A 24,525-nucleotide genomic window follows, 5' to 3' on the forward strand; every position below is an offset into this window, starting at 1 on the left:
GTAAACTACTTACTTCTCTCCTGATCTGCTCTTCCCTTCCAGCTTACTAACCATGGTTTTAGAAGTTGCCAGAAGGTCCTGGGCAAGAGAAGACAGAAAGGAGGAAAAAGGGGATAAGAAAGTTCTAGTACTATCTTAGCCTTCCATAATGCTGTCTGAGCCTGGCCAATGTTTAAAGCTTACTGTTCCCTCATGGGGTACTTTGCGGAATTCTTCACAAATGTCTCATCTCTGAGGAGCTCGCATCTATGGTTTCATTGAGGTTAGTGGGTATATGTCTATCCCAGGTGTTCACTAGCAACTCCTTTCACAATTTCTGGGGAGGGATTCTTGTTCTTCTGGTCTCTTTACCCTTCTAGTCCTTCTAGTCCTTTGGTCCACAGGAAATATCCACAATTCCTCTGCCCTGACAAACCTCTAGGTTTGCTAATCTAAAAGCGTCAACCCTCTTAGGTTCTGCCACCAACAGCTAATCATTTATCATCTAGATTTTCCAGATACAATCAAACTTCACCCTATATGCATCATCTAGCCATTTCCCTGGTGGGAGGCAGGGAGATGAGCCTCACAGCTTTCTCCAAAAATTGTCTCTCACAAAATCCTTTCCCTTCTCTACACTCTGACCACTTTTTTTTTTTTTTAAGATTTTATTTATTTATTTGAGAGAGAGAGAGAGCACACAAGCTGGGGGTGGGGCAGAGAGAGGGAAACCAGACTCTCCTTTGAGCAGGGAGCCCGACGAGGGGCTCGATCATGACCTGAGCTGAAGGCAGATGCTTACCTGACTAAGCCACCCAGGCACCCCTCTGACCACTTTTTATAGTCTTGTTCTGAGAGGTTCAAGGTAATAGAACTGGCTCCAGAACATTTCCTTTGTAAATTCTACAGTTTGTCTAGTCCTTGACTTCAGTATACAAATCTGTTTTCTCTTAATGTCTCAATTGAAACTTCAATTTTGATATCTCATCAGATATGCATATAATACTTTTATTAATCTGTGGTCTTTAGCAAAACATACAAAGTGCAACATGGCCCTGTCCATACCTAACTCTCAGCATTGTCTCCTACCACTCTATGACAAGTCTTTTACTTACCACACTGTTTTGTATTTCTTTGCTTTTGATCTTGCTGCCCTCTCTATCCCAAATACCATTTCCTATTCTTACCCCTTGTCCTTTGTCATAATTTATAACATTCTAACTCATACTCATGCCACCCAAATCAGGAGTCCAGTGCCTTTGGACTTCTTTGCCTTGTTCTTCCCATCCATCATCCTAAACTAAGCACCTACCCCATGTACCCACTAATGGCCAAACTTATGGGACTTTTATAGGGCTACTTTCTATTGAATTTATCTTTTCACGTTTCTGCTTACTGCAGCAGATTGGAAGCTCCTCAAGAGTACAGACAGCCTTTGTATCCTCATCCCCTTGTACAATGCCTGTCCTATTAAGGAACTTAATGTTTGTTAGCCTGAAACAGAAGACTGCAAATGAATTCTAGATAATAAAGAATAATCTTTTTTAATATGGTATACTTGGATAGAAGGACAGTTTCTCAGAAATTATTGAATTTCAGGTTATTAATTAATCAATACAGTCTGGCTGTAGATTATAGTTTCTCTTATCAGTGTTTACTGCTGTAGGCCAATTAAGGATCCCATAGTTTTATGAACTAAAATCCAATCCAATTGTATCATGATAGCATTTTATAATTCATTAGAATGCTTTATCTTAATAGAAAAGTTGTTTATGTACATTTATTCCTTCTGTCTTCATATTCTTCCAACAAAGAATATTTTGAAGAATAACTATCTTGATCTCAACCAGATGAATACTTTACATAAAATAAACTCATACATGTCATATCACTGTGAAAAAGCCCCATGTCTGCAATGGTAGCCCCATTTTTATGGTGCTGTAGTTTATGAGATGTTTGTGAAATCATGTTATAACATTTGGTTCTCACAGTAACTGTGTGAGGTATAGGAAGAGAAATCATTATCCACATTTTACAAATGAGGTAACTATGGTTCAGAAAGAATAAATTATTTGTTCCACATCACATATAGCTAGCGAGTGGTTGGAGGTGACATAAATATATACTTTTGGCTCCGAGTTGAGTACCTTTTCCATTATACTCTCTGTTGCATGTGTTGATAGGAATCCTGACTTGCTGAGGAAATGATTGAGAAGGAAAAATGAAAGGTAAAAATCACACATATAGACATACACACAAACATACTCAAAACAACAGCTCTTAATAAGAGTAGACTAGAATGCAGTGATGATGAATGTGCCAATTTGTGGCCATGATATTTCTACAATTTGTTGAAATAAAAAGCTGACTCCCTTTTGTACTCCTTTTCATCTCTCCTCCCCCTAAATCCAAATGTATTGGGTGAAAAAATAAAAGCACTAAAAGAAAATATAGTAGCTGGATTTCTTATGATCTTGGAATGGAAGAATCCTTTCTAAGCGTAAACTGGGGGAAGTAACTATGCATATGACAGGAAAAGTACTAATTTATTTAACATACAAAGAACATTTACATATCAGTTAAGTTCAACAATTAGAAAAAAGATTTAAGAACATGAAATAGCAGTTTGTAACTCACAGAAAAGGTAACTGAGATTGCCAATAAAATATTAAAATGTCTCAACCTCATAAAGAAATGCATAAGAAAGCAATAATGAAATAACATTTTTCACCAATTATCCTGGCAAAAGTTTTTCAAGTTCAGCCATATCCGGTTTTGGTGATAGCATATAGAAACATGCTCCATTGGTAGGAGTTTAAATTGATGCCGTGTTTTGTGTAGATTAATTTAGCAGTATCAAAATTTTAGATGTATGTACTCCTTGATCTAGCAGTTTCACATCTAGAAATTGAACCCATAAATCATGCACATGTGCATAAAGATATGTATACTAAGATACTTTTAGAAACTGGATGGTGATCACAACAACAAAAGAAAGAAAGAAAAGAAAAGAGGAAAAAACTGAGATGGTCCTCAGGGACTGGTTGAACCACTATAGGTCCACACAAGGGAATACTATATGGTTATTAAAAAGGCAAATCATATCTATATGTTCCAATATGGACAGAAGTCCAAAATACACTCTTAAGGAAAAAAAGTATGGTAGAATTCCATTTGTGTGTGAATACGTATATACATGTGTGTGTGTGAAATGTATGTGTATATATTTGGTTGTGTGTAAAAGGAGGGGTCACATTGTTAATAGTATTTTCTCCAGGAGATTGAGGAAAGTACCTATATTGACTTATATTCTTCACCTTCTATCCTTCTGGGTTCTTGGAATTTATTACCCCTGAGTGTTTATTTCTTCATTGTTTAAGGGGAAGAAAGTGATTAATTAGGAAAAAAAAAAAAACTCTTCAAGCCCATTTCCATCTCATGTCTCCCTTAGCTATTTCCCAGTTACCACCTCTTCACTGTCAGACTCCGTGAGTTAGTCTCCACTTTTTCACATCCGATTCATTATCTCTGCCCACTGCAATCCCATCTTTGTCCTTATTGCTTCACTAAAATTACTCTTACCGAAGTCTCAATTATCTCTCAGTCCGTATATCCAGTAGCTACTATTAATATTTTAACACACTGATCTGCAGTAATGGACAGTCCACACTTCTTGAGAGCTCTCTTCCCTGGGCTTTTATGATATTCCAGTCTTCTAATTTTCCTTCGGTCTTTTAACTTCTACAGTCTCTTTTGTCAGTTTTATAGATTTAGATGTTAGCATTCCTTGGGTTATTTTCTTAGGACCTTTTCTTGATCTGCATGTTGTCTTGCAGTAGTCATAGTGTCAGTCTAGTCAGGCTGCTATAATACCATAGACTAAGTAGCTTATAATAAACAGAAATTTATTTCTCACAGTTCCGGAGGCTGAGAAGTTCAGGATCAAGCCTTGGGCAGATTTGGTGTCTGGTCCGGACCTGCTTTCTGATTCAAAAGTCCCACCTTTTCACTGTGTCCTCACATGGGGGAATGAGCAGTGGATCTCTCCTGGTTCTATTTTATAAGAGTACAAATCTCATTCATGAGGGCTCCACCCTCATTATGTAATCACCTCCCATAGGTCACCCCTCCAAATACTATCACCTTAGAGTTTAGCATTTCAACATAAATGGAGGGGGGGGACACAAACATTCAGTCTACAGCAAACATCTACCCAGAAAAACCTCGAACTTACCTTGTATGTAACTTGATTTCGTTTCCACCCTCACCTCAACAAGTGTTGCCTTTCATTCCCCATCTCTGTAAAGGACATCACCATCTTTCTGCCCAGGGGCTCATCCTTGGTTCTACCCTCTCCCTGATGGCTCCAACATTCCATCATTAAGACCTATTGACCTTCTAATTCTCTCTCAAATCCATCCACTTCTTTCCACTTCTGCTAATCTATAGTTCATGATCTTGACTGAGGTTACTTCCATAATCTGTGAACTTAGTCTCTAAGTGTTCCATTTCTTCTCTCCCTCTCCATGTGCCCCTCTTTTCTCCACACCTTAGCCAAAGTACTCCTACTGAGGCACATCTGATCATGTTGTTCCCCCTCCACCACCCAAAACCTTTCTATGTCCATCCACAGGCCTTTGATCAAATTGAAGCACCCACATTACTATAAGTCCCATCATGGTAGCTCTTAAGCCTCAGTATTCCCCACCCCTCTTCTCTCAGCCCCTGTGCTCACCCACACTGCACCAGAGCCACAGTGCTGAATTCTCGTCCGTTCCTCAAACACCCCAGACTTGTATACTTTCATCACAGGCCTTCTCTCAGGCTAGCCATTCCCTCTAGAACTGCACCTCCATGTCTGCATGGAGCTAAGTTGAGGTCATAGGTTCACATTATTTTTTCTTCCAAGAAAGTTTCTCTGAATCCCCAGTTAAGATCCAGTGCCCCTGCTAAATGCTCACAGAGCCTCTTTCGCATCCTTTTTCATAGGTCTTATCACATTGTGTTGTAATGGATAACTAGATTGTAAACTGTGTGTGAGTACAAGGACCATGCCTTTCTTCTTCACCATTGTATTCCTTGCATCTACCTCTAGTATAGTGCCTGACGTATAATGTGCACCAAGTAATTGTTGGATGGATAGAGGGGGTCATACATACATATTCAACCAAAGGAGAAAGTAATGGGAAAGCAAATAGTCACGAGTTTAAGAATGAGTAAGAAGTAAATGTCATTGAATTCCACCAGTTTTTCCTCATTTATATTCCTTTCACCCATATTTAATTTATGGCAATAATGAGACTAAAAGTCTAACCTAATTTGGAGAAAGAGAAAAGTTATTAGTCTTTCCAATCACTCTTTAATAAGTATGTTAGTTGAGTTGTTTGTGAGTATGGTTTGGTTTAGTTGGTTTTGTTTGTTTCAAATTCTATTTAAATTCCAGTTAGTTAGGGGCGCCTGGGTGGCTCAGTCGTTAAGCGTCTGCCTTCAGCTCAGGTCATGATCCCAGGGTCCTGGGATCGAGCCCCACATCGGGCTCCATGCTCCGCAGGAAGCCTGCTTCTCCCTCTCTCACTCCCATTGCTTGTGTTCCCTCTCTCACTGTGTCTGTCTCTGTCAAATAAATAAATAAAATCTTTAAAAAAAAAAATAAATAAATAAATAAATTCCAGTTAGTTAATATACAGTGTAATATTAGTTTCAGGTGTAGAATTGAGTGAACCATCACTTAAATACAACACCCAGTGCTCATCCCAACAAGTGCCCTCCTTAACGCCGATCACCTGTTTAGCCCATCCCCCGCCCACCTCCCCTCCGGCAACCCTTGGTTTGTTTTTGTTTTTTTTTTTAAAGATTTTATTTATTCATTTGAAACAGATACAGAGAGAGAGCGAGAGCATGAGCAGGGGAGAGGCAGAGGGCGAGGGAGAAGCAGGCTCCTCGCTGAGTCAGGAGCCAGACGAGGGGCTCGATCCCAGGACCCTGGGATCATGACCCGAGCCGAAGGCAGATGCTTAACCATCTGAGCCACCCAGGCGCCCCAACCCTCGGTTTGTTGTCTGTAGTTAAGAGTCTGTTTTATGGTTTGCCTTCCTCTCTTTTTTCCCCCCTACATTCATCTATTTCATTTCTTAAATTCCATATGTGAGTAAAATCATATGGTATTTTTCTTTCTCTGAATTATTTCACTTAGCATAATACTCCGTAGCTCTGTCCACATTGTTGCAAGTGGCAAGATTTTTTTTTTTTACGGCTGAGTAATATTCCATTGTGTATATACACCACAACTTCTTTATCCATTTATCAGTCGATGGACATTTGGGCTCTTTCCATAATTTGGCTATTGTTGATAATGCTGCTATAAATGGGGGTGCATGTATCCCTTCAAATCAGTATTTTTGTATCCTTTGGGCAAATACCTAATAGTGCTATTGCTGGATCATCGGCTAGTTCTATTTTCAACTTTTTGAGGCACCTCCATACTGTTTTCCAGAGTGGCTGCACCAGCTTGCATTCCCACCAACAGTGTAAGAAGGTTCCCTTTTCTCCACATCATTTCATGGGTATTAAAAATTCAGTATAGTTGTGTTTAATTTAATAGGCACCGGGAGATCTTATTCCATTTGCAATTTAAGGACAAAAAAAAGTAATAGGTATATTACAGTATGGTACAGTTTCTGGGTTTTTTTTTTGGTTTGGTTTGGTTTGGTTTTTTTTTGTTTGTTTTTTGGTATAGTTTCTGTAAAGGGATTGTTCCTAATGTCTGTCATATTGGAGGTTAGATGAGTTTTCTGCCCTCCTAAACATGTTTAATATTTATGATCTTGTCTTTCTTTGGTGTCTTCCTTCATTGCATGTATACATGTATATGTACCAAAATAGGTTGAATGTCATTTTTGTCTATGATGATAAATTTCCTTACCATGAGTTTGTTTGTTTTAAGTGACAGCTCAGGCTGACAAATATCCTTTTTTGCCATTAGCAATTGGGCTCATTAGACCATCCTGTCTAGAGGCTGAGAGTAGGGAAAGGGAAGATCAGCAATATATGTCATGTTGCCATAAATAGCTTTCTGTGTGAGTGGTTGTGTGGTATATTTTTTAAAGCTAACATAAAAATCAGTGAGTAATTTAAGCAGGAGGGACTGGCTTTAACTGCAGCAGATAAACCAGTACAGCTAGGATCCTCAGGGAGGACATTCTTCTGAGTCCACAGTAGAATTCTGGTGAATGAGTTCTAATTTCTTCTTTGTTGTTGTTTTTTAGTCCAAGGGAGGAAATCTTTAAAATTATAGTACAGGGAAAGATCTGCTTTTTCAATAGATCTGCCAGGTCAAAAAACAATAAAATGTAGGGTGCACGTAAAGCCACATTTTTCCCAAAGTGAGATCTCAGATGCAATTTTTAAAACCTTATTGGACCCTATGCATATTTATTGGTAGAGTATTAGGATACTGAATCTCGTTATTAGTTACTACCTGGGAAATTCTCAAACAAGGTAAAGTGCCTTGGGAATACATACTGGTGAATATAAGCATAGATTGCTGCACCCACCTTATGGCTGAGCTGTTTCTTCAAGAATTCAGTGAAGCAATCTGGAATCATAACTGCCAAGCCCAGCAGAAATTCACCTGCGCTGGCGTGCAGGATTTTGTGTGGCAATAAGCATTTTTAATTAAAAGTTTCCCGGATGATTTGGAACTGAATCTGTAAACACGTGGCGGATTGAGCTAACACATCCAAGCATCATTGGCACTTTGGGGGAAATATGGCTTTTAAAAAAATTGAATGGTTATGCTGAGAAAAATCCAGCTGTGTTTTACTTAACATCACACTAATCAGAGTTCTTTGACTCCTTTTTTTTTTTTGTCTATCAGTCTATCCAGTGGTGTGTGTATTGGCTCCCCATCCCCCAACCCTTCACTTTCGTCTTTTAAGACTGATTTTAAGATAGGGATGTGGGTTAAAGCAACGGAATACTTATTCACTATAGTGAGTAATTGAAGGCTTCTCTTGTCTTGTAGTTTATCTCTTAAATAGGTCAGAAGCAGCAGGTAATCTTCATCAGCAAAGCAATTAGATTGTTAACCCTTACCTATCACGTTGCTAGAGGCCTTGGAGTTTACATAGCAATCAAGGTTGTTTGCTCACCTTAAAACAAAAATGTAAAGAATATGGTGTTCCTTAACTGAAAGTAAAATTGCTTCTGGAAAGCAGTTTCCCAATTAAACCAAGAAATAATTATATTGGAGCCCTGAATTATTCTTACATAGCGTTTGGGATGATGGGGGTTGGGGGTAGAAGTGCAGGTGGTGGGAAGAGAACCATGGCTAGTCGTCAAGGGATTCGCAAGGTTCACTTTTCAAGGCTGGGTTCCTTGATGAAGGCCATTGTCAGACTGGACTGGGAAAAATGGCTTTAAACTCAAATTATTCTCTCAATAAATCCACGTTCTGCTTTACATTAGAGAAGTACCTGCAGTGGCATACAGGGCTGTTAAAACTCTCTACTTAGAAGATCTAAGAAAAATCCATTCACATGAAGGTACAGGAGGAGGTAAACATGATTTAGAGGGGACTTGAGTTACTAATGCTATTACATAGAAATATTTACCCAGATAATACCTTCCCCCAACCTCAGGCCATTCCCAGGCTGCTTGATCTTCCTGTTTACTGTAATCCTGCTTCTCTGGGAATTACTTCTGTCTTCCCGGAGACTTTCTTCCCAAAGAGGTAGGGCTTGCTTATTTATTCAGTAGTAATGTTGAACATCCTAGTGACTTTGGTGTTCAATTCATGGGTGTGAGGGTGTACATGTGTGTATACACACATACATATGTGCTGAACAATAGGAGGTTCTGAACTACATATTAATAATTGCAATTTCAATACCGAGGAGAAGTTTTGAATTCTAATTCCAGATGTCTTGGTTGTAATATCTGTTGATGGCTGCATTTGGAAGTTAGATGTGAGTATCGAATTGAAATGAAATTTGTTCAGCATTGGAAATACAGTGAATAAGAATTTTATCCAATTTTCTCTTTTAAAAAAATTGTGTAATCCAGATAAGTTAGTATAAAATAATATCTAGGGACACTAAACTAGGGTAAACACTGCAAAATAAATAGAACAGATGTGAGAGAAGGATTGTTCTTGCAAGTGGGATGTAGCAAATACCTTCTAGGGGAGGGCAGGGAATCACGGAGGAGGCGAGCCAAAGCTCAGATTTGTCCCTGAGTTAAGAGATTCTCCTCCACCCGCAGAGTTGCCTCTGGTTTTTTCCTACAGCCTTTGACTTTGAGAAACTCTGAGTGGAAATGAGTAGGGACGTTGCCATTCCTTCTTTCCTGTCTTAAAATGGTCACATTCGCAGAGCATGCTCCCGAGTCCTTCAAACGACAGCTTCTCCCTGCTGCCTCCCAGCCCTGCTCTCCTTCTAGGTGGAGCACCATGGCAACAGGCCCAGCCTAGAGCCCAGAACCTTGTTTGTGTTACCTGAGGGGCTGGCTGGATGCAGCCTGAGGAAGAGACGAAGGAATATTACCTATCCTGCTGCCTCTTTGGAAGATGACTTCATGTTGCCTTGTTTGGGTTTCTGTTCGACTTCTATTGGAGACTTGAAATTACACCTGGAAAACGTTTATCCAAAGATGTTATCAGTCACCGGAGGCAGCAGGGAAAATCTCTTCTGTTGGTTCTTGTCTCCTAAGCAGAGAGCTGTTGTCTGAGGTAGCGCAGAAAGTGCCTCACGACGCCGGGACATGCGGCTCCGCTATGGTTTGGGGTTGCGCTGCTGGGTGGCTGTACAATTGCTTCATGTAGGTAGGCGTTTGTTCTGGTGAAAACAAAATTAATTTCTGCTTTGAGAATATTTTCCTTGAGAATTTTCAAAATAGAAGTAAGCCCTTTGTCAGACGTGCTTCGATTTCAAATAGGCCTTCATCTTTCCTATCGGGAGGCTCCTTCCCAGAGCACGAGCAGCTTTCCTTAGCTCTTGCTGGGAAAAAGGGGCTGCAATGATTGTTTTATATGTGTTTTAAAAACGTTACAGTACCCTGTTCGCTCCACTGGCTCCCTATGAAACATACTGAGAAAGGTTATATGGTAATTATATGAAAGTAAAATTTGTTGTAGCCTTTAGTTAGAGTTGCGGTGCTGTGTTTGCGGTATATAACATGTCATTGTCTTGTCCAAGAGGACAAAGGGAAAGAAATGTCACCTTGTTATATTTTCATGTACAAAACATTCGGTGGCATTTGTCCCTTTCGTACATGCTTTGTATTATCCATGGGAAATACACATATTGGCTTTTTGACCTTAGAAAGGCTGCTGAGTATCAGAACACATGTTTTTCAGTGTAAACATTAAATGGTAGTTGTTTTTCATGTGTGTGGAAAGAAGAACGGATGCGAAGTCTTACTGCTTGAGGTGTTTCTTACTGTATGGAGCTTGATGAAACAGTGTGAGAATGGAGACAAAAGGCAAAGAGCTGCCTTTAGTGCTCGCTTCCTGTATCTCATTGCTTTATAATTTAACCGAAAGCCACTCTGATATTAATGTTAACGTAGTCGTTTCAAGGAAATAAGTGAAGCTCCTTATTTAATGTGTTTTCCAAAAACAAATGTCTTTACACAGGCATTTCTTTTTATCCCTATTCCTGGGTAGTTCTACTCGAAACATATATCTATTTAACTCTGGGTATTTTAGTCAATAAATTCTGTAATTACTGAGTAAAACTGCTTGGCTATCCAGTTCTGGATCCAAGAATATTTTACTTGATATCATTTGACTTCATTAATTCTTCCCAAGCTGGAAGGCAGCGAGGGGCCAGCTCCTGTCATGCAGGAGTCATTCCCAACATTCTTTTTTAAACAAACCATAAGAGACTCTTAATCTCAGGAAACAAACTGAGGGTTGCTGGAGTGGTGGGGGGTGGGAGGGAGGGGGTGGCTAGGTGATGGACATTGGGGAGGGTATGTGCTACGGTGAGTGCTGTGAATTGTCTAAGACTGATGAATCACAGACTTGTACCTCTGAAACAAATAATACATTATATGTTAATTTAAAAATTCAAAAAAAATAAAATAAAACAACAACAAAAAAATAAAAATAAACAACTGAGAAACAGAATCGGTCAGGATGCCTGAATGTTGTTGACAAAGATTTGTTCTTCTAGATGAGAGTTTGAACATTTCTTTTGAGGGTGGGAGGTTTCTTCGGGCATTTTATTCTTTATTCATGTTTGTACAGTAAAGCATGGATATGACCAAATGCTTGCCAGAAAAGAATTCCGCATTGAGATGGAAATCAGATCTTTTGAAAGGCAGGGTCTTGTGCTGAAAAGTTTGGCTTTGACTCTGTGTGTGAGTGTGTTTATTCTGCCAAAGCAGAAAGAAACAGAATGAGGGTTCAGCCACTACTATTTTGTGAAGGAGAGAAAAGGTTCAAGCTATAACGTGAAAAAAAAAAGGAAAAAAATAAAACATGTCTTTTGATAATACCTTTGCATGAAAAAAGAATATATAAGCTACCTTGAATAGTATGTATTTCTTCATCTTCAAGATAGGAATGAGGATAAAAACAATGTCCGTAGTGGAGCTTTTTGAACTCCCTTGAGACTGGTAAAGTTATAATATGTTTTTGTGTTGTACTGAAAAAAAAAAGTGTGTATATGTGTGTACACACACAAATACATATGTGGTTTATATGTGCCATGTGACTATGGCTACTATTATTATTATTATGGATTAACTATTAATTTGCTCCTTATTTACTTTTCCCTTAGGAATTTATACATTTGTTGTTAGCTTCCAGTGCATTAGTCCTTCATTTTATTGTAGGCCAAGTAGTTACACTGTCTAAAATATCTTTTTCTACTTTTAGGGCTCGTGGTCTTCCTAAACTGAAAGAGTCACGTTCCCATGAGTCCTTGCTGAGCCCTTGCAGTGCAGTGGAATGTCTGGATCTCGGCAGAGGAGAGCCTGTATCAGTGAAACCTCTCCATAGTAGCGTCCTTGGGCAAGACTTCTGCTTTGAGGTAAAAAGTATAGAAAGAAGGAAGAGAGGTTAAACACCAAACAGATTTTCTATCCAATAATTTTATGATTTCATTATTATGGTATTGATGATTTGATCGTCTTAAGTGACTTTCAGTTGCTGAAAATTGCCTACTTATAGGAAAATGTTGGAAATCTATTAATCTAATTATATTGGTCATTAAAGTTATTGATGATGGCTTCTCATTCCTTTTGGCCTAGTCTGCTTTCCAAAATAAATGGGTTCTTATTATATTCTCGGCAGAGGTCACAAGCCTAACAATAACTTAACTGAGTTGGTATTTTAATTTTTTTATTTTTTTTTCCTTTTTTAACATTTTTTTATTCTTTTATTTATTTTTTTATTATGTTCAATAATTTTTTAGTTTTGATAAAGATATCACCCACTGTGTTATCTTTCTCCTGAAAACCTAAGCCCCCAATTTTAATGATTCTTTGAGAAGATTAACCCAAAACCATAATTTTTCTAACTATAACCTAGGCAGTTCAAGATCTGAGACTGTGTCTTATTTATTTTTGTAATCCCCTGCACACAGCCTGGTCCCTGGCACATTGCAGGTACCTAATTTCTTGAATGAATAAATTGCTCTTCACCAATAAATTATGACCATCACTTTTTATAAGGTAATTTCTCCCTCCCAAACTAAATATACACAATTGACCATTTGTAATTTAAAGTGTAAAACTATACATATAAATACACACACACATACGTATACATACATATATATTATATTACATACATATATGTATGTATGTATGATTGTTAGGGTTAAGATTTAATTAATTAACATGAACTTTACTAAGTGACTAATACGAATCCTGTGATAGATCGTGTAGGAGTTGAAAGGTGTTTGACCCCTGTTCTTATGGATCTACCCTGTCCAACAGAAATATAATGCTAGCCAAATATGTAATCTAAAATCTAAAATTTTATTAAACCAAATATCATCATTTTAACAGGTAACTAATGTAAAATTATCAATGAGATTTTTTTACATTCTTTTTTTTTTTTTTTTTTTTTTTAAGCTAAGTCTTCAAAAGCTGATGTCTATTTTACGTTTACAACACATCTCGTTTTGGACTAGCTGCATTTCAGGTGTTCACTAGCCACATGTGGCTAGTAGCTACCATACTGAACAGTACACATAATCTGATCTGATTCACTAGGTTGTAACCATAGATTGAGTTAATATGTGAGCACACTCGAAGTATTCGAACAGGTCAGTTATTGGTGTTCTTTTTTACAAAAGTCACGTGGATTTTCCCTATTTGTGGAGCTCAGTTCAACAGGCTGTGTACCAGGCCCAGTGTTAGGTGCTAAGTATATAAAGAGCATAGTTCATTTTTAAAGGACAACGATAATAGTGGTCAGTAACTGGAAATGAACAAGCCGGTTGCCTAGTGGAGGAGAAATGGGTTCCAAAACATTAATTCAGTACTGCTAATTCTTCTCACTTTCATGGAGTACCCTTTCTGTAATATTATAGCGAAGGCAGTCCCAAGAAATTTGACAAGCTATTTTAGAGGCTCTCTTGCATTTTCAGTTATTATTTTGTTAATTCACTCAGGATTGAGTGTATTTGTTTACAAGCCTGGAAGGTTTTTAATTTTTGATCTTTCCGAACCAAAGGCCAGTTTTAGTTTCCTGACCTGAATTCTCAATGGTTTTTGTTCTCCTACCTGGAAATGAGTGCAGATGCTCCTTACGTGAGAGAACAAAAAGTAGATGCAGATGTAGAATAGAGATATCACAGGACTACAAAATATCATTTCCGTTTTGTGTGTTATGATTTGGGTTCATAGCATATTCCTAACTCATAAATGATAGAATCACAAAAATAGAGCCCCCAAACCCTGTTTCCTTTTCCTTATCCCTAATCTTTATGTTGAAGGTTACGTACTTAAGTGGAAGTAAATGCTTCAGCTGTAACTCCGCTTCAGAGAGAGATAAGTGGATGGAAAACCTTCGTAGGACAGTTCAGCCAAATAAGGTAACAGTGGCTTTGAGTGTCTAAAAAACGTCTAACTCTATAAGCAGTAAGTTGATAGAAAATAAATGCGGCAATCACGCCTTAATTTTTATTTACGTGTTATGCCACTTTACACTCAAAATAATCTTATTGCAGATATTTTTGTGATTTTACCAGTGTGGGTAAGAAGACTCAGAAGTTACATCACGTGCCCAGGTCGGAAGCTGGTGCATGACGGAAGTGGGACTAGAACACTAGTTTCTTAACTACTTATCTCTTCTTTTATTTGCATAAACTGGGCCAGTTGCCACTAGACTGGCTATATTAGAACTTACATTACAGGATGATATTTTTTTTAACCCAAATAAATTGAGTGTATAAGGCTAAGATTCTAATATCTTCTTATTTAGAGCTTGCTATTATCCTGAACAAAGGGAAAGCAATCCCTTTCATTATTTAATGACTACCCTTAATAAAGTGCCTGGTCAGTATCACCTACTTTAAAAGGAAAATGTTGTTTTTCTGGGACTTCAGCTTTCCAACTCTACTTTGTTGTTTTTTTATAGGACAATTGCAGACGAGCTGAAAATGTTCTTCGTTTATGGATCATTGAAGCCAAGGACCTTGCCCCTAAAAAGAAATATTTCTGTGAACTGTGCCTTGATGATACCCTCTTTGCTCGTACAACCAGCAAGACCAAAGCAGATAATATTTTCTGGGGTGAACATTTTGAATTCTACAGCCTTCCACCTCTTCATAGCATCACAGTTCACATTTATAAAGATGTGGAAAAAAAGAAGAAAAAAGACAAGAATAATTATGTAGGGCTAGTCAACATTCCCACTGCCAGTGTGACTGGTCGCCAATTTGTAGAAAAGTGGTATCCAGTGAGTACCCCTACACCCAACAAAGGAAAGACAGGAGGACCTTCTATTCGGATTAAATCACGTTTCCAAACTATCACCATTCTGCCTATGGAGCAATACAAAGAATTTGCAGAATTTGTCACCAGCAACTACACCATGCTGTGTTCTGTCCTTGAACCAGTAATTAGTGTGAGAAATAAAGAGGAGTTGGCCTGTGCCTTAGTGCACATTCTTCAGAGTACTGGCAGAGCCAAGGTAAGTGGAAAAGGAGGGCTGCATTAGCCAAAATCTCTTCCCTACCTTTTATGAAGAAGCATATATACTATGTTTCATGTAGAGATCCAGATTGGAGAAGTATGCTTTGCTATTGGTTAAAAAAAAAAAAAAAATTAGGAAGGAAGTCTAGTAGTAGTAGTAGTAGATCCAAGGATTGGGGATTATAAAACAAGGAAGTAACATGGAGAAACGAGCAGATATTTCTTTAAAGTCCATTTGCATGAAACATAGATACCAGGACGAGCTCTTTATTGTCTGACAGAAGAAGTGGTACCATTGGTGTGCTAATCCCACAGTGTGTTCAAGATTAGTTCCAGAGTGTGCTGAATGATGGTTATACTCCTTGCTATACTTTAAGTTAAGATTAACTGATGACTCTATTCCCTAGTCACAGAAGGAGGTACTCCAGAAGCACGGTAGACATCGACAAGAGTCTTCATGGAATTAAAATACCAAGGGATATTGATTAGTAGCTGTTTCATGATAATCTTAACCTCATTTCATCCTGGATAGAAGTAAAAATTCAGGAAGATGGAAAAAGAGAAATATGCTAATTATATGAAGAAAACCAACCAACTGATAGTCTTTGATCAGCCTAAACTATGATAATTACCATCTCTGTGAGGCATATTTGCTAGGCTGAGTCTTCATTATATTGTATGCAAATGGATCACGGTAAAATTGTATTTTAGATCTAGAGTTCACAGTTAGAATAATTTATTTAGAACCAAACAATAAAAGTAAGTGCTTTTAAGATTTCATGATACAAACCAGAATAATATATCAGTATATTCAATCTACAGTCCCTTATCTAAATGCCTTCCTACTGATTATCATTTTTGTAGTTGAAAGTTTTGATTATAATTTTGAGTTTTCTAGTGTTACAAACGCGTATGAGTTTGGGATGAGGTGCCATTGAAATTTTGAATTTCATCTTTGAAAGTGTATGGATATGTTCATTCTGCTCTTCCATTGCTTAAGGTTCAAGATATATATATATATATATATATATATATATATATATCATATGTATATGATATTTTTTAAACAACTTTATTGAGGTACAGTTTATGTACAATACGCCCTTTTAAGTGGAAAGTCAATGAGTTTTGACATATTATGCACCCATGGAAACCACAACAGTCAAGATACAGAATGTTACCATCACCCCCGTAAGTTTCCTCCTGTTCCTTAGCACATGAATTGTAATAGTGATTCCTACATTTGTAACTCTTACTTTGTTGAGCTGCCACAGAGTAAATCCCCTTAATGTTCAAAATGCTTAATTTTCAAGTAAAAGTAAATCAGCATATTTCCTTTGTTTTTGGTTTTGGAGACTTTGAAATATCCAATGAATATATAACATTCCACATATGATGTTACTGCATTTAAACTAAAGAATAATAAACATTGAATTTTACATCAAGTTAATCTTTAAGACTATTGAGAAATGAACCAACTATTCCTTAAGGGCTTTATTTCTCCTTATGCCTTTTTTCTGGATAGATGGGTGGATGGATGGATGGAGATACATAGATGGATAGATAGACAGACAGATAGAAAATGAGTTCAAGTGTTAAGTTTAAGAAATTCCATGTTAACACCATGGACCAATTTATAACTATTATATATTGAACATCTAATATGTACCAGAAACTGTTAAATGCTGAAGATCTGGAAATGACTAAAAATAGACACTGTCTTTGGCCTCATGGGGTTTACAGTCTTCTGGGGGAAAACAGATAATAATTAAGTACTTACAGAAATAAATGTGTGATTACAGTGAGAAATGCAGAGGGGGGAAAGATATATGGCACTATGAGAGTGGGGAATAGGAGACCTGACTGATGCTGCTTCAAAGAAGGCTTCACTGAAGAAATGAGGTACAAATGAGGATCCGAAGGATTTGAGGAATTAACTCCATGACAGTGAGGGCAGGAGCGAGGGTAGGAGTGAAGCAGAACAGTATTTGCAGAAGCTTTGTGGTAAATAGACGGCATCATGTGTTAGAAAGGGCTTGGTGTTATTCAAGGGCCTAAAGAGAAGCCCCTTGCGGCTGGAATGGAATGCAGAGAGAATGGTATACGAGGAAGCTGGGAAGGTGGACAGAAACCAGAAAATATAGGGACTCGTGGGCCGCATGCAGAAGTATGGTCTTTATCAAAAGTGCAATGGAAAACCTTTGGAGGAATTTTAAACTTCGGGTTGGGGTGATTAAGCTTTTATCCTGATTGACTTTTTTCTTTCAAATGAATCAGGCAGCTTTAGTTTTAAAGCAGCATTCCCAGGATGTCCGATATTTCCTCAGTTTCTTGCAATGTGTATTACTTATTCATTTGCTTTGTGCCTCATTGAACGTTTTTCTACCAGGATTTTCTCACCGACTTGGTGATGTCTGAGGTGGATCGCTGTGGAGAGCATGACGTCTTGATCTTCAGAGAGAACACCATTGCCACCAAATCCATTGAGGAATACCTTAAGTTGGTGGGACAACAGTATCTTCATGACGCATTGGGTATGGAGAAGAAGCGCATTGTTTTTTTTTGCCTTTCGACTTTGTTATTTCACCCTCGTAGGACAAACAAATTGAGCTCAAATTCAGCATGTTACTTAGTTCTAGCTGACGAGAGTGTTAAAGTTTGACTTTCAGCTGTAAGTCTCTCTAGTACTCACAAGTAGTACTGCTTTATTACACATTGATTTATTCCAATATGTACAGAAAGAGAAAGCTCATCAGCATATGCGGCTACCCCCAGGACCCTCAAGTTCTTTACACTAAGATACACAATATGAGTGGATGTCACTACTAGATCTGATGGTACCTGTTTCCCCCAAAGTGTTGATTATTTACATTATGATATAAATATATTACTGAAATCTTGAAAGTGTTAACATTTGTTATCATGCATCAAAAGGTAAAAAAACTCTTGCCAGTTCCCACAACTCCCAATTTCTGCCTTAAAGATCTCTAGAATTTTTAATAATTACTACATTTTGCCCAATCAGTAGTTCTTTTTTTCTTTTTTTTTTAAGATTTTCTTTATTTATTTGACAGAGACACAGCGAGAAGGGGACCACAAGCAGGGGGAGTGGGAGAAGGAGAAGCAGGCTTCCCACAGAGCAGGGAGTGATGCGGGGCTCGATCCCAGGACCCTGGGATCATGACCTGAGCCGAAGGCAGATGCTTAAGTGACTGAGCCACCCAGGCGCCCCTACCAATCAGTAGTTCTTGCTGACTAGGCCACTTACCTGGAATTTCAGATCTGGTCATGAAATTCAGGCATTAAAACCACTAGAGTAAGGCACTGTGCTGGGTGACATACATCATGATAAAGCAGACACGAGTTTCTTGAAGAACATAGTCATTTCTTTTATCTTCATATCCCTAGTACTTCCCACAGAATGTAGAGCAGCACCATCGTATGGAAACATAATGTGAGTGATTTAAATTTCCTAGTCGTCACAGAATGAAAAGGGTAAAGAGAAATAGGTAAACTTAGTTTTAATAACATTATAGTTAACCCAGTATATCCAAATGTTATTTAGCAGGTTATCAATATAAAAACTATTAGTGAGGCATAATACTTTTTTTCATACTAACTCTTTAAAATTTGGTGTGTATTTTGCATTTGTTACACATTCCAATTGGCGCTAGCACATTTCAAGTGCTCAGTAATCACATGTGACGGTCAAGAGTAGACAGTAAGTTATGTTGAATGAATGGAGAGATTTTTGCCCTCAAGGAGTTTATAAGATAGGGAGATGAGGAAGATAAGGATATCCCTATAACCAAAAAGAGAGAGACGGAGATCCTGTGCTTTCCCAAAGAATTAAAGAAATTAATTCTAGCTGATGGAATTATGAAATTTCCCATGTAAGATACATAAATAGTGTGTGTGTAGCTTGAAGAGTAGAAAGGCTATATAAAAACAGATATTGGATAAGGGAAATAGTAGGAATTGGCAGAGGGGAAAGAAGCACACGGACAAAAAGGCGTAAAGGTATGAGAGAACCAGGCATGTATGAAATAAAATTAATTAGCTGAAAAATGAAATAAGTAAGTCAACAACAACAAAAAAGATTAGAAAAACAATTAGGGGGCGCCTGGGTGGCTCAGTTGGTTAAGCGACTGCCTTCAGCTCAGGTCATGATCCTGGAGTCCCGGGATCAAGTCCCGCATCGGGCTCCCTGCTCGGCAGGGAGTCTGCTTCTCCCTCTGACCCTCCCCCCTCTCATGCTTTCTCTCTATCTCATTCTCTCTCAAATGAATAAATAAAATCTTTTAAAAAAAAGAAAAAAAAGAAAAACAATTAGAACCAATTTGTTGAGAGCCTTGAGTGCTGGGCTGAGGAGTTTAGATTTTACAGTAATCACTGGTGAGCCACTGTAAGTTTTGAGCAGGGTATTTTCAAGAGAATTAGTTTAACAAAATGATTAAAATGTGTTGGTGAAGAAAGCGACTGAAAAGAGATACCAGTTAAGAAGCCATTGTAAGAAGGAAGGCAGGAAATCAGGAGCCTCTGAATGATGTGATCACCAAGAATAAGAGGAAAGGGGGATCTGAGAAATATTAAAGAAGTTGAGCTGAGGGGACATGGCAACTTGTCAATTTGTGAGAATGGGCCGGGGTAGGGGTTGGAGACCAGATATTACAATGAATGTTGGGCCTTGAGTTACTAGAAGGATGATGAGATTCTCGACAGAAATAAAGAACACAGAAGCAGTAGGCTTGAGAGATGGAAAGTGATATTTCCACTTCATGGGTATTCAATTTGAAGTTCTAGTAGGAAATCCCAGGGGTTCTAGGTGAGAAATCCCAAGACATCTGTCTAGGTGTCTCTTGGAAATTTAGGACTAAGTTACCCATGTGGAGGGATAAATGAAGCTACAGATCTTCCAGTGCACCTAGGTTTATGATATAGATGGAAGGAAGAAGAGGAATCAGGGAAGTGATCACAAAGAGAAAGGACGTGTGCACACATGCAGGCAAAGCAAGAAAACCAAGAAAATACTGACTCTTAGACACCAAAAGAGAAGAAAGCATCAATAGAGTCAGAGATTGAGGAAAGCAGAGGTTAAAAAAAAAATGGCTATCACATTTGGCAACTTAAAGATCACTATTGGGGCACCTGGGTGGCTCAGATGGTTAAGCATCTGCCTTCGGCTCAGGTCATGATCCCAGAGTCCTGGGATCAAGTCCCACATCGGGCTCCCTGCTCAGTGCAGAGCCTGCTTCTCCCTCTCCCTCTGTCATTCCCTCTGCTTGTGCTCTCTGGCTCTGTCTATCTCTCTGTCAAATAAATAAATAAAATCTTTAAAAAAAATAAAGATCACTAGTGGTGGCTGGGACTGCTATCAGGAGGACAGGGACCAGGTTGTACGGGGTAAAATATGAATGACTGTTCAAGAAATAGGCCCACTGTGTTTACATGAAGTGGACTCAGTGTAGTAGCGATTAATTCCTACTCTGCAGAATTAAATTTCTTCTCTTCCTGCTTCCTAGCTTCATAGTCTTTTCTCTAAGTCATGTGCTTTAGTTTAAGATCTAATGGGAATTTGTAAAAATAGTGAAAATGGATTTTCATTGATATTGGGAAAGGTACAGAGAGGTTCATAGTCTCACCAAAAGGGCTTATTACAGTCCTATCCTAAAGTATATCTCATGGCTTGCTTTAATGATTTGTATTGCCTTATAAAAGGCAATGATGAAGCATCTCAAACCATAGTCTCCATTCTGTGGACCTAGGGATAAATATGTGTTGACTACCTACTTCTTAAAAATCAAAATCTATATTCTGCCATTCAGTGTACTAATAAACAGGATTTCCAAATAAATAATTTCCAAAGTGAAAAGTAGATGCAAGTGCTTTGATAGAACAGAGAATAATTAAATAGCTGATGGACTATATGAGACATGAAAATTCAGTGAGCATGAGAAGAAACTCAAATAACCCCACACAGATCTCTATGATCAGATTCATAACCCAAGAGCAAGGACCAAGGTAGTGAAAATGGCTACAAGAGCATAAACAAAATTAATTGGTAAGATGCTTCAGGATGGAGATTTTACTGTCTTCTTCCCGCTTAACTTCCCACATTTCTAGTTAGCCTTAAGATCCTAGATGCTCAGTGGCTATTTTTTCTCCTATATTTTACTTTTGTGACAAAAACTCTCTTTTGAAAACAACTTACAGAGTGTGTCTTGGAGCCAGTGTAAATTCAGACTTATTTGATATGGTTTGAGATAGTAATGCGATTTTTCAAATAGTAACCCTGAAGAAAGAACTGCACAATTTTCAGTTACCTGAGAAAAATTCAATTATTTGCATATGAAACTGTAATTACTGTGGCAGGAGCCTCTAATACTACAATTGAGGAAGGTTTTATAATAATTATTATATAAAGAGACTTCACAGTGAAGTCTCAGTAAACCAAAAAATTAATAAGGACAGCTGAGCACTCAGAATAATTAAAGTTTAATTATATTTCATGCACTTTGGGCAAAAAAATAAATGCTGTTTCCAGGCTGCCTGAAGAATTCTCAGAGAAAATTTAGTTAAAAGTTGCCAGTTTGGGCATCTGGGTGGCTCAGTCGGTTACGCATCTGCCTTCTGCTCAGGTCATGATACCCAGGGTCCTGGGATCGAGCCCCACATTGGGCTCTCTGCTCTGTGGGAAGCCTGCTTCTCCCTCTCCCACTCCCCCTGCTTGTGTTCCCTCTCTCGCTGTGTCTCTCTCTGTCAAATAAGTAAATAAAAACATTAAAAAAAAAGAAAGAAAGTACAGGTCCTCTCTGCTAGATCCTAGATCTGTCTGGCTCCAAAACCTTTACTTTTTCTATGCACTAAATTCCTGTTCTCCAAGCACTTTTCCTCCAAATAATCACTTTCTGGCCTCTATTATAGCATTTTTGTAAAATTTTTCGCTTACCTCACTATAACCCTTTTAATAGAAAATGCCCCGCATGTTGCTGCTGCTACTTAATTTTGCAGAAATTTTTGTTCGCTTCGTGAAATTTATTAGAACTAGGCTAAACCTCGAGAGATATAAGCAGATTTGAAAGGATCGTAGAGACCTATAAAAACCCAAGAATACATACTGTCATCTCTGATAAATATTGAGCATCTGCAGTGCTTTGGGAGCTGTTTGATAGGCTGGAAATTCAACCATGAATCGAAGCAGGCCTCTGACCTCCGAGGGTATTCATCCCAGAGAGGTGAACATGGGACAAACATGTAAACAAATAATCACCAGTGTGAGACATGGAACACTAGAACATACACAAGGTATAATGTATAGTGGAGGAAAAACAGGGAAGGTAAGGATTTGTTCTTTTAGGGAATATGGACATATCTCTGTAGAGGATGGAATATATGAACAGTGCTGCTAAACTAAATTTATTTGGGCGAACATTATATAAAGAAATGTTCTGCTCCAGTTTTGTGCTATGTTGAATGACTGTCCCCTTCACAGGAGATTAAGTCTAGAGACCCTTACTTGAATCTATGTTTGGCACCAGCTTTAGCACTAAAAACCTTAGGTGGGCTATTCAGTCAAGCTTGGGTTCTTTTGTCTTCTAAAATAATAACATTATTCACCCTGGTAGAAGGGCCTTATAACAAATAATGAGTTCCTGCTAATAAAATATATTCGTGATTTTAGATAATAGATTTAAAGTTGTATCATTGATTAAACTAGTATCATTATTATTTTTATAAATACCATTATGGTGATGTTAGTGATTGCAGTTTTTCCACTTCCAGGATGAGGAAAATAAACATGATATATGGGAGGTAGTAACCCTTGGGTTCTAAAGCAGTAACAATCCTTTGTGCCCTCCACGTCAGGTCTCAGAAAGAAATTCCCATTCTACGTTAAGGACAGAAATCCGAAATCCTTTTATTCTGTTCAGGAGGACACTATTCATAGTTGTACTGTCTGTCATCTTCTCTCTTCAAACAGGGGAGTTCATCAAAGCTTTGTATGAGTCAGATGAGAACTGCGAAGTGGACCCCAGCAAGTGTTCCTCTAGTGAACTGATAGACCATCAGAGCAACCTGAAGATGTGCTGTGAGCTGGCTTTCTGCAAGATCATCAACTCCTACTGGTGAGCAGGTGTCAATGCTTCCGTCCCTGCGTATGGAATTGACATTTTTCCATGCAAAAGTCATCACAGTGTTAACGGTGCCATTTCCCAACCAAAGGAAGGGCTGAGGGGGAAGATGGAAGGTTTCCCTGATAGAGTGCCCTCGAAGATCCAAATCTCCAGTGTAAGCAGCAGTACCTGTGAACTGACTCTCTACATAAATATATTTCCCCAGAATCTTAGCACCACATCCTCTAATACCAAAAGTATTTTAATGGCTTTCTAAAATACTTACTAGTGTTAAACGGTTGTGTTAATGATTTTTGCATTGCTCCAACCCCAGCGATTAGTGAGATTTTTGGAAGAGTTTTGATGAACACTCTTTAGAGAGATTATGGTAAGCTCTATTAAACCAGATGGTTTAGTCAGGAGCCTCATGCCATTTTCCCACTTTGCAAAACTAAATTTACACTAATCCCTGAGTTTTGTAGCTTTGGGTTTCCAGTCTCCATCTGGACTTTTGTCAATTTTCCACCAACTCTAAGCCATGAATCAGGCAGAATTCTCTCTACTAGGCTCTCCTCTTAGCCTGTCTCTAGAGCAGAGGCGTGTTGGGCCAGAGTGCGATCACTTGTGTTTTCTTGGGTTGTGGTCCTTTTATATTTAGAGGTTTGATCTTTTTTCCTTCCCCAGTGTTTTCCCTCGTGAGTTGAAAGAAGTGTTTGCATCTTGGAAGCAGCAGTGCCTGAACCGCGGCAAGCAGGACATCAGTGAGCGGCTCATCAGTGCCTCATTGTTCCTCCGTTTCCTGTGCCCCGCCATCATGTCTCCCAGTCTCTTCAACCTTATGCAGGAGTATCCTGATGACCGCACATCTCGTACCCTGACTCTGATTGCCAAGGTCATTCAGAACCTGGCTAACTTTGCCAAGTAGGTGTCACTACCTTAGGCACTTTTTAAAAACATTGTTTTAAAAAATACGTGATACATAAAATTTGGATGGGGGTGGGGAAGCCTCATCACTCATATTACAAGATTTTCATCGCGGTGGTATTAAAAATAAGGAAAAAAGAAGGAAACCGCTTAAATATTCACTTTATAGGAGTGGTTAAATAACCCATGGTACGTGCATTCAGTAGAATATTTGCAGCCACCACAGTGTTCATAAAAAATATCCAGTAATATGGAATATGATGAAGATATAATTATACTCAATGAAAAGTGCTATTAAAAACTTAAGCAAAAAAGAAAATGGATACTAGAAAATATGTTAATACAAAAACCTAAGTAT

General features: G+C 38.3%; 1 protein-coding gene across 12 annotated transcripts in view; it reads left to right on the forward strand.

Moving 5' to 3' along the window:
- RASAL2 (RAS protein activator like 2) overlaps positions 1–24,525 on the forward strand; it is a 359,574-nt gene that overhangs the window by 311,941 nt on the left and 23,108 nt on the right. For all 12 annotated transcript variants that reach the window (XM_078078022.1, XM_078078024.1, XM_078078023.1 and 9 more), the window contains 6 exons: positions 11,861–12,014; positions 13,929–14,027; positions 14,573–15,127; positions 17,519–17,663; positions 23,111–23,255; positions 23,928–24,164. In XM_078078022.1, the coding sequence (XP_077934148.1) occupies positions 11,861–12,014; positions 13,929–14,027; positions 14,573–15,127; positions 17,519–17,663; positions 23,111–23,255; positions 23,928–24,164 (1,335 nt within the window). The remainder of the gene's footprint in view (positions 1–11,860; positions 12,015–13,928; positions 14,028–14,572; positions 15,128–17,518; positions 17,664–23,110; positions 23,256–23,927; positions 24,165–24,525) is intronic.

Source organism: Halichoerus grypus, chromosome 7, assembly GCF_964656455.1.
Source record: "Halichoerus grypus chromosome 7, mHalGry1.hap1.1, whole genome shotgun sequence".
Classification (NCBI taxonomy): Eukaryota; Metazoa; Chordata; class Mammalia; order Carnivora; family Phocidae; genus Halichoerus; species Halichoerus grypus.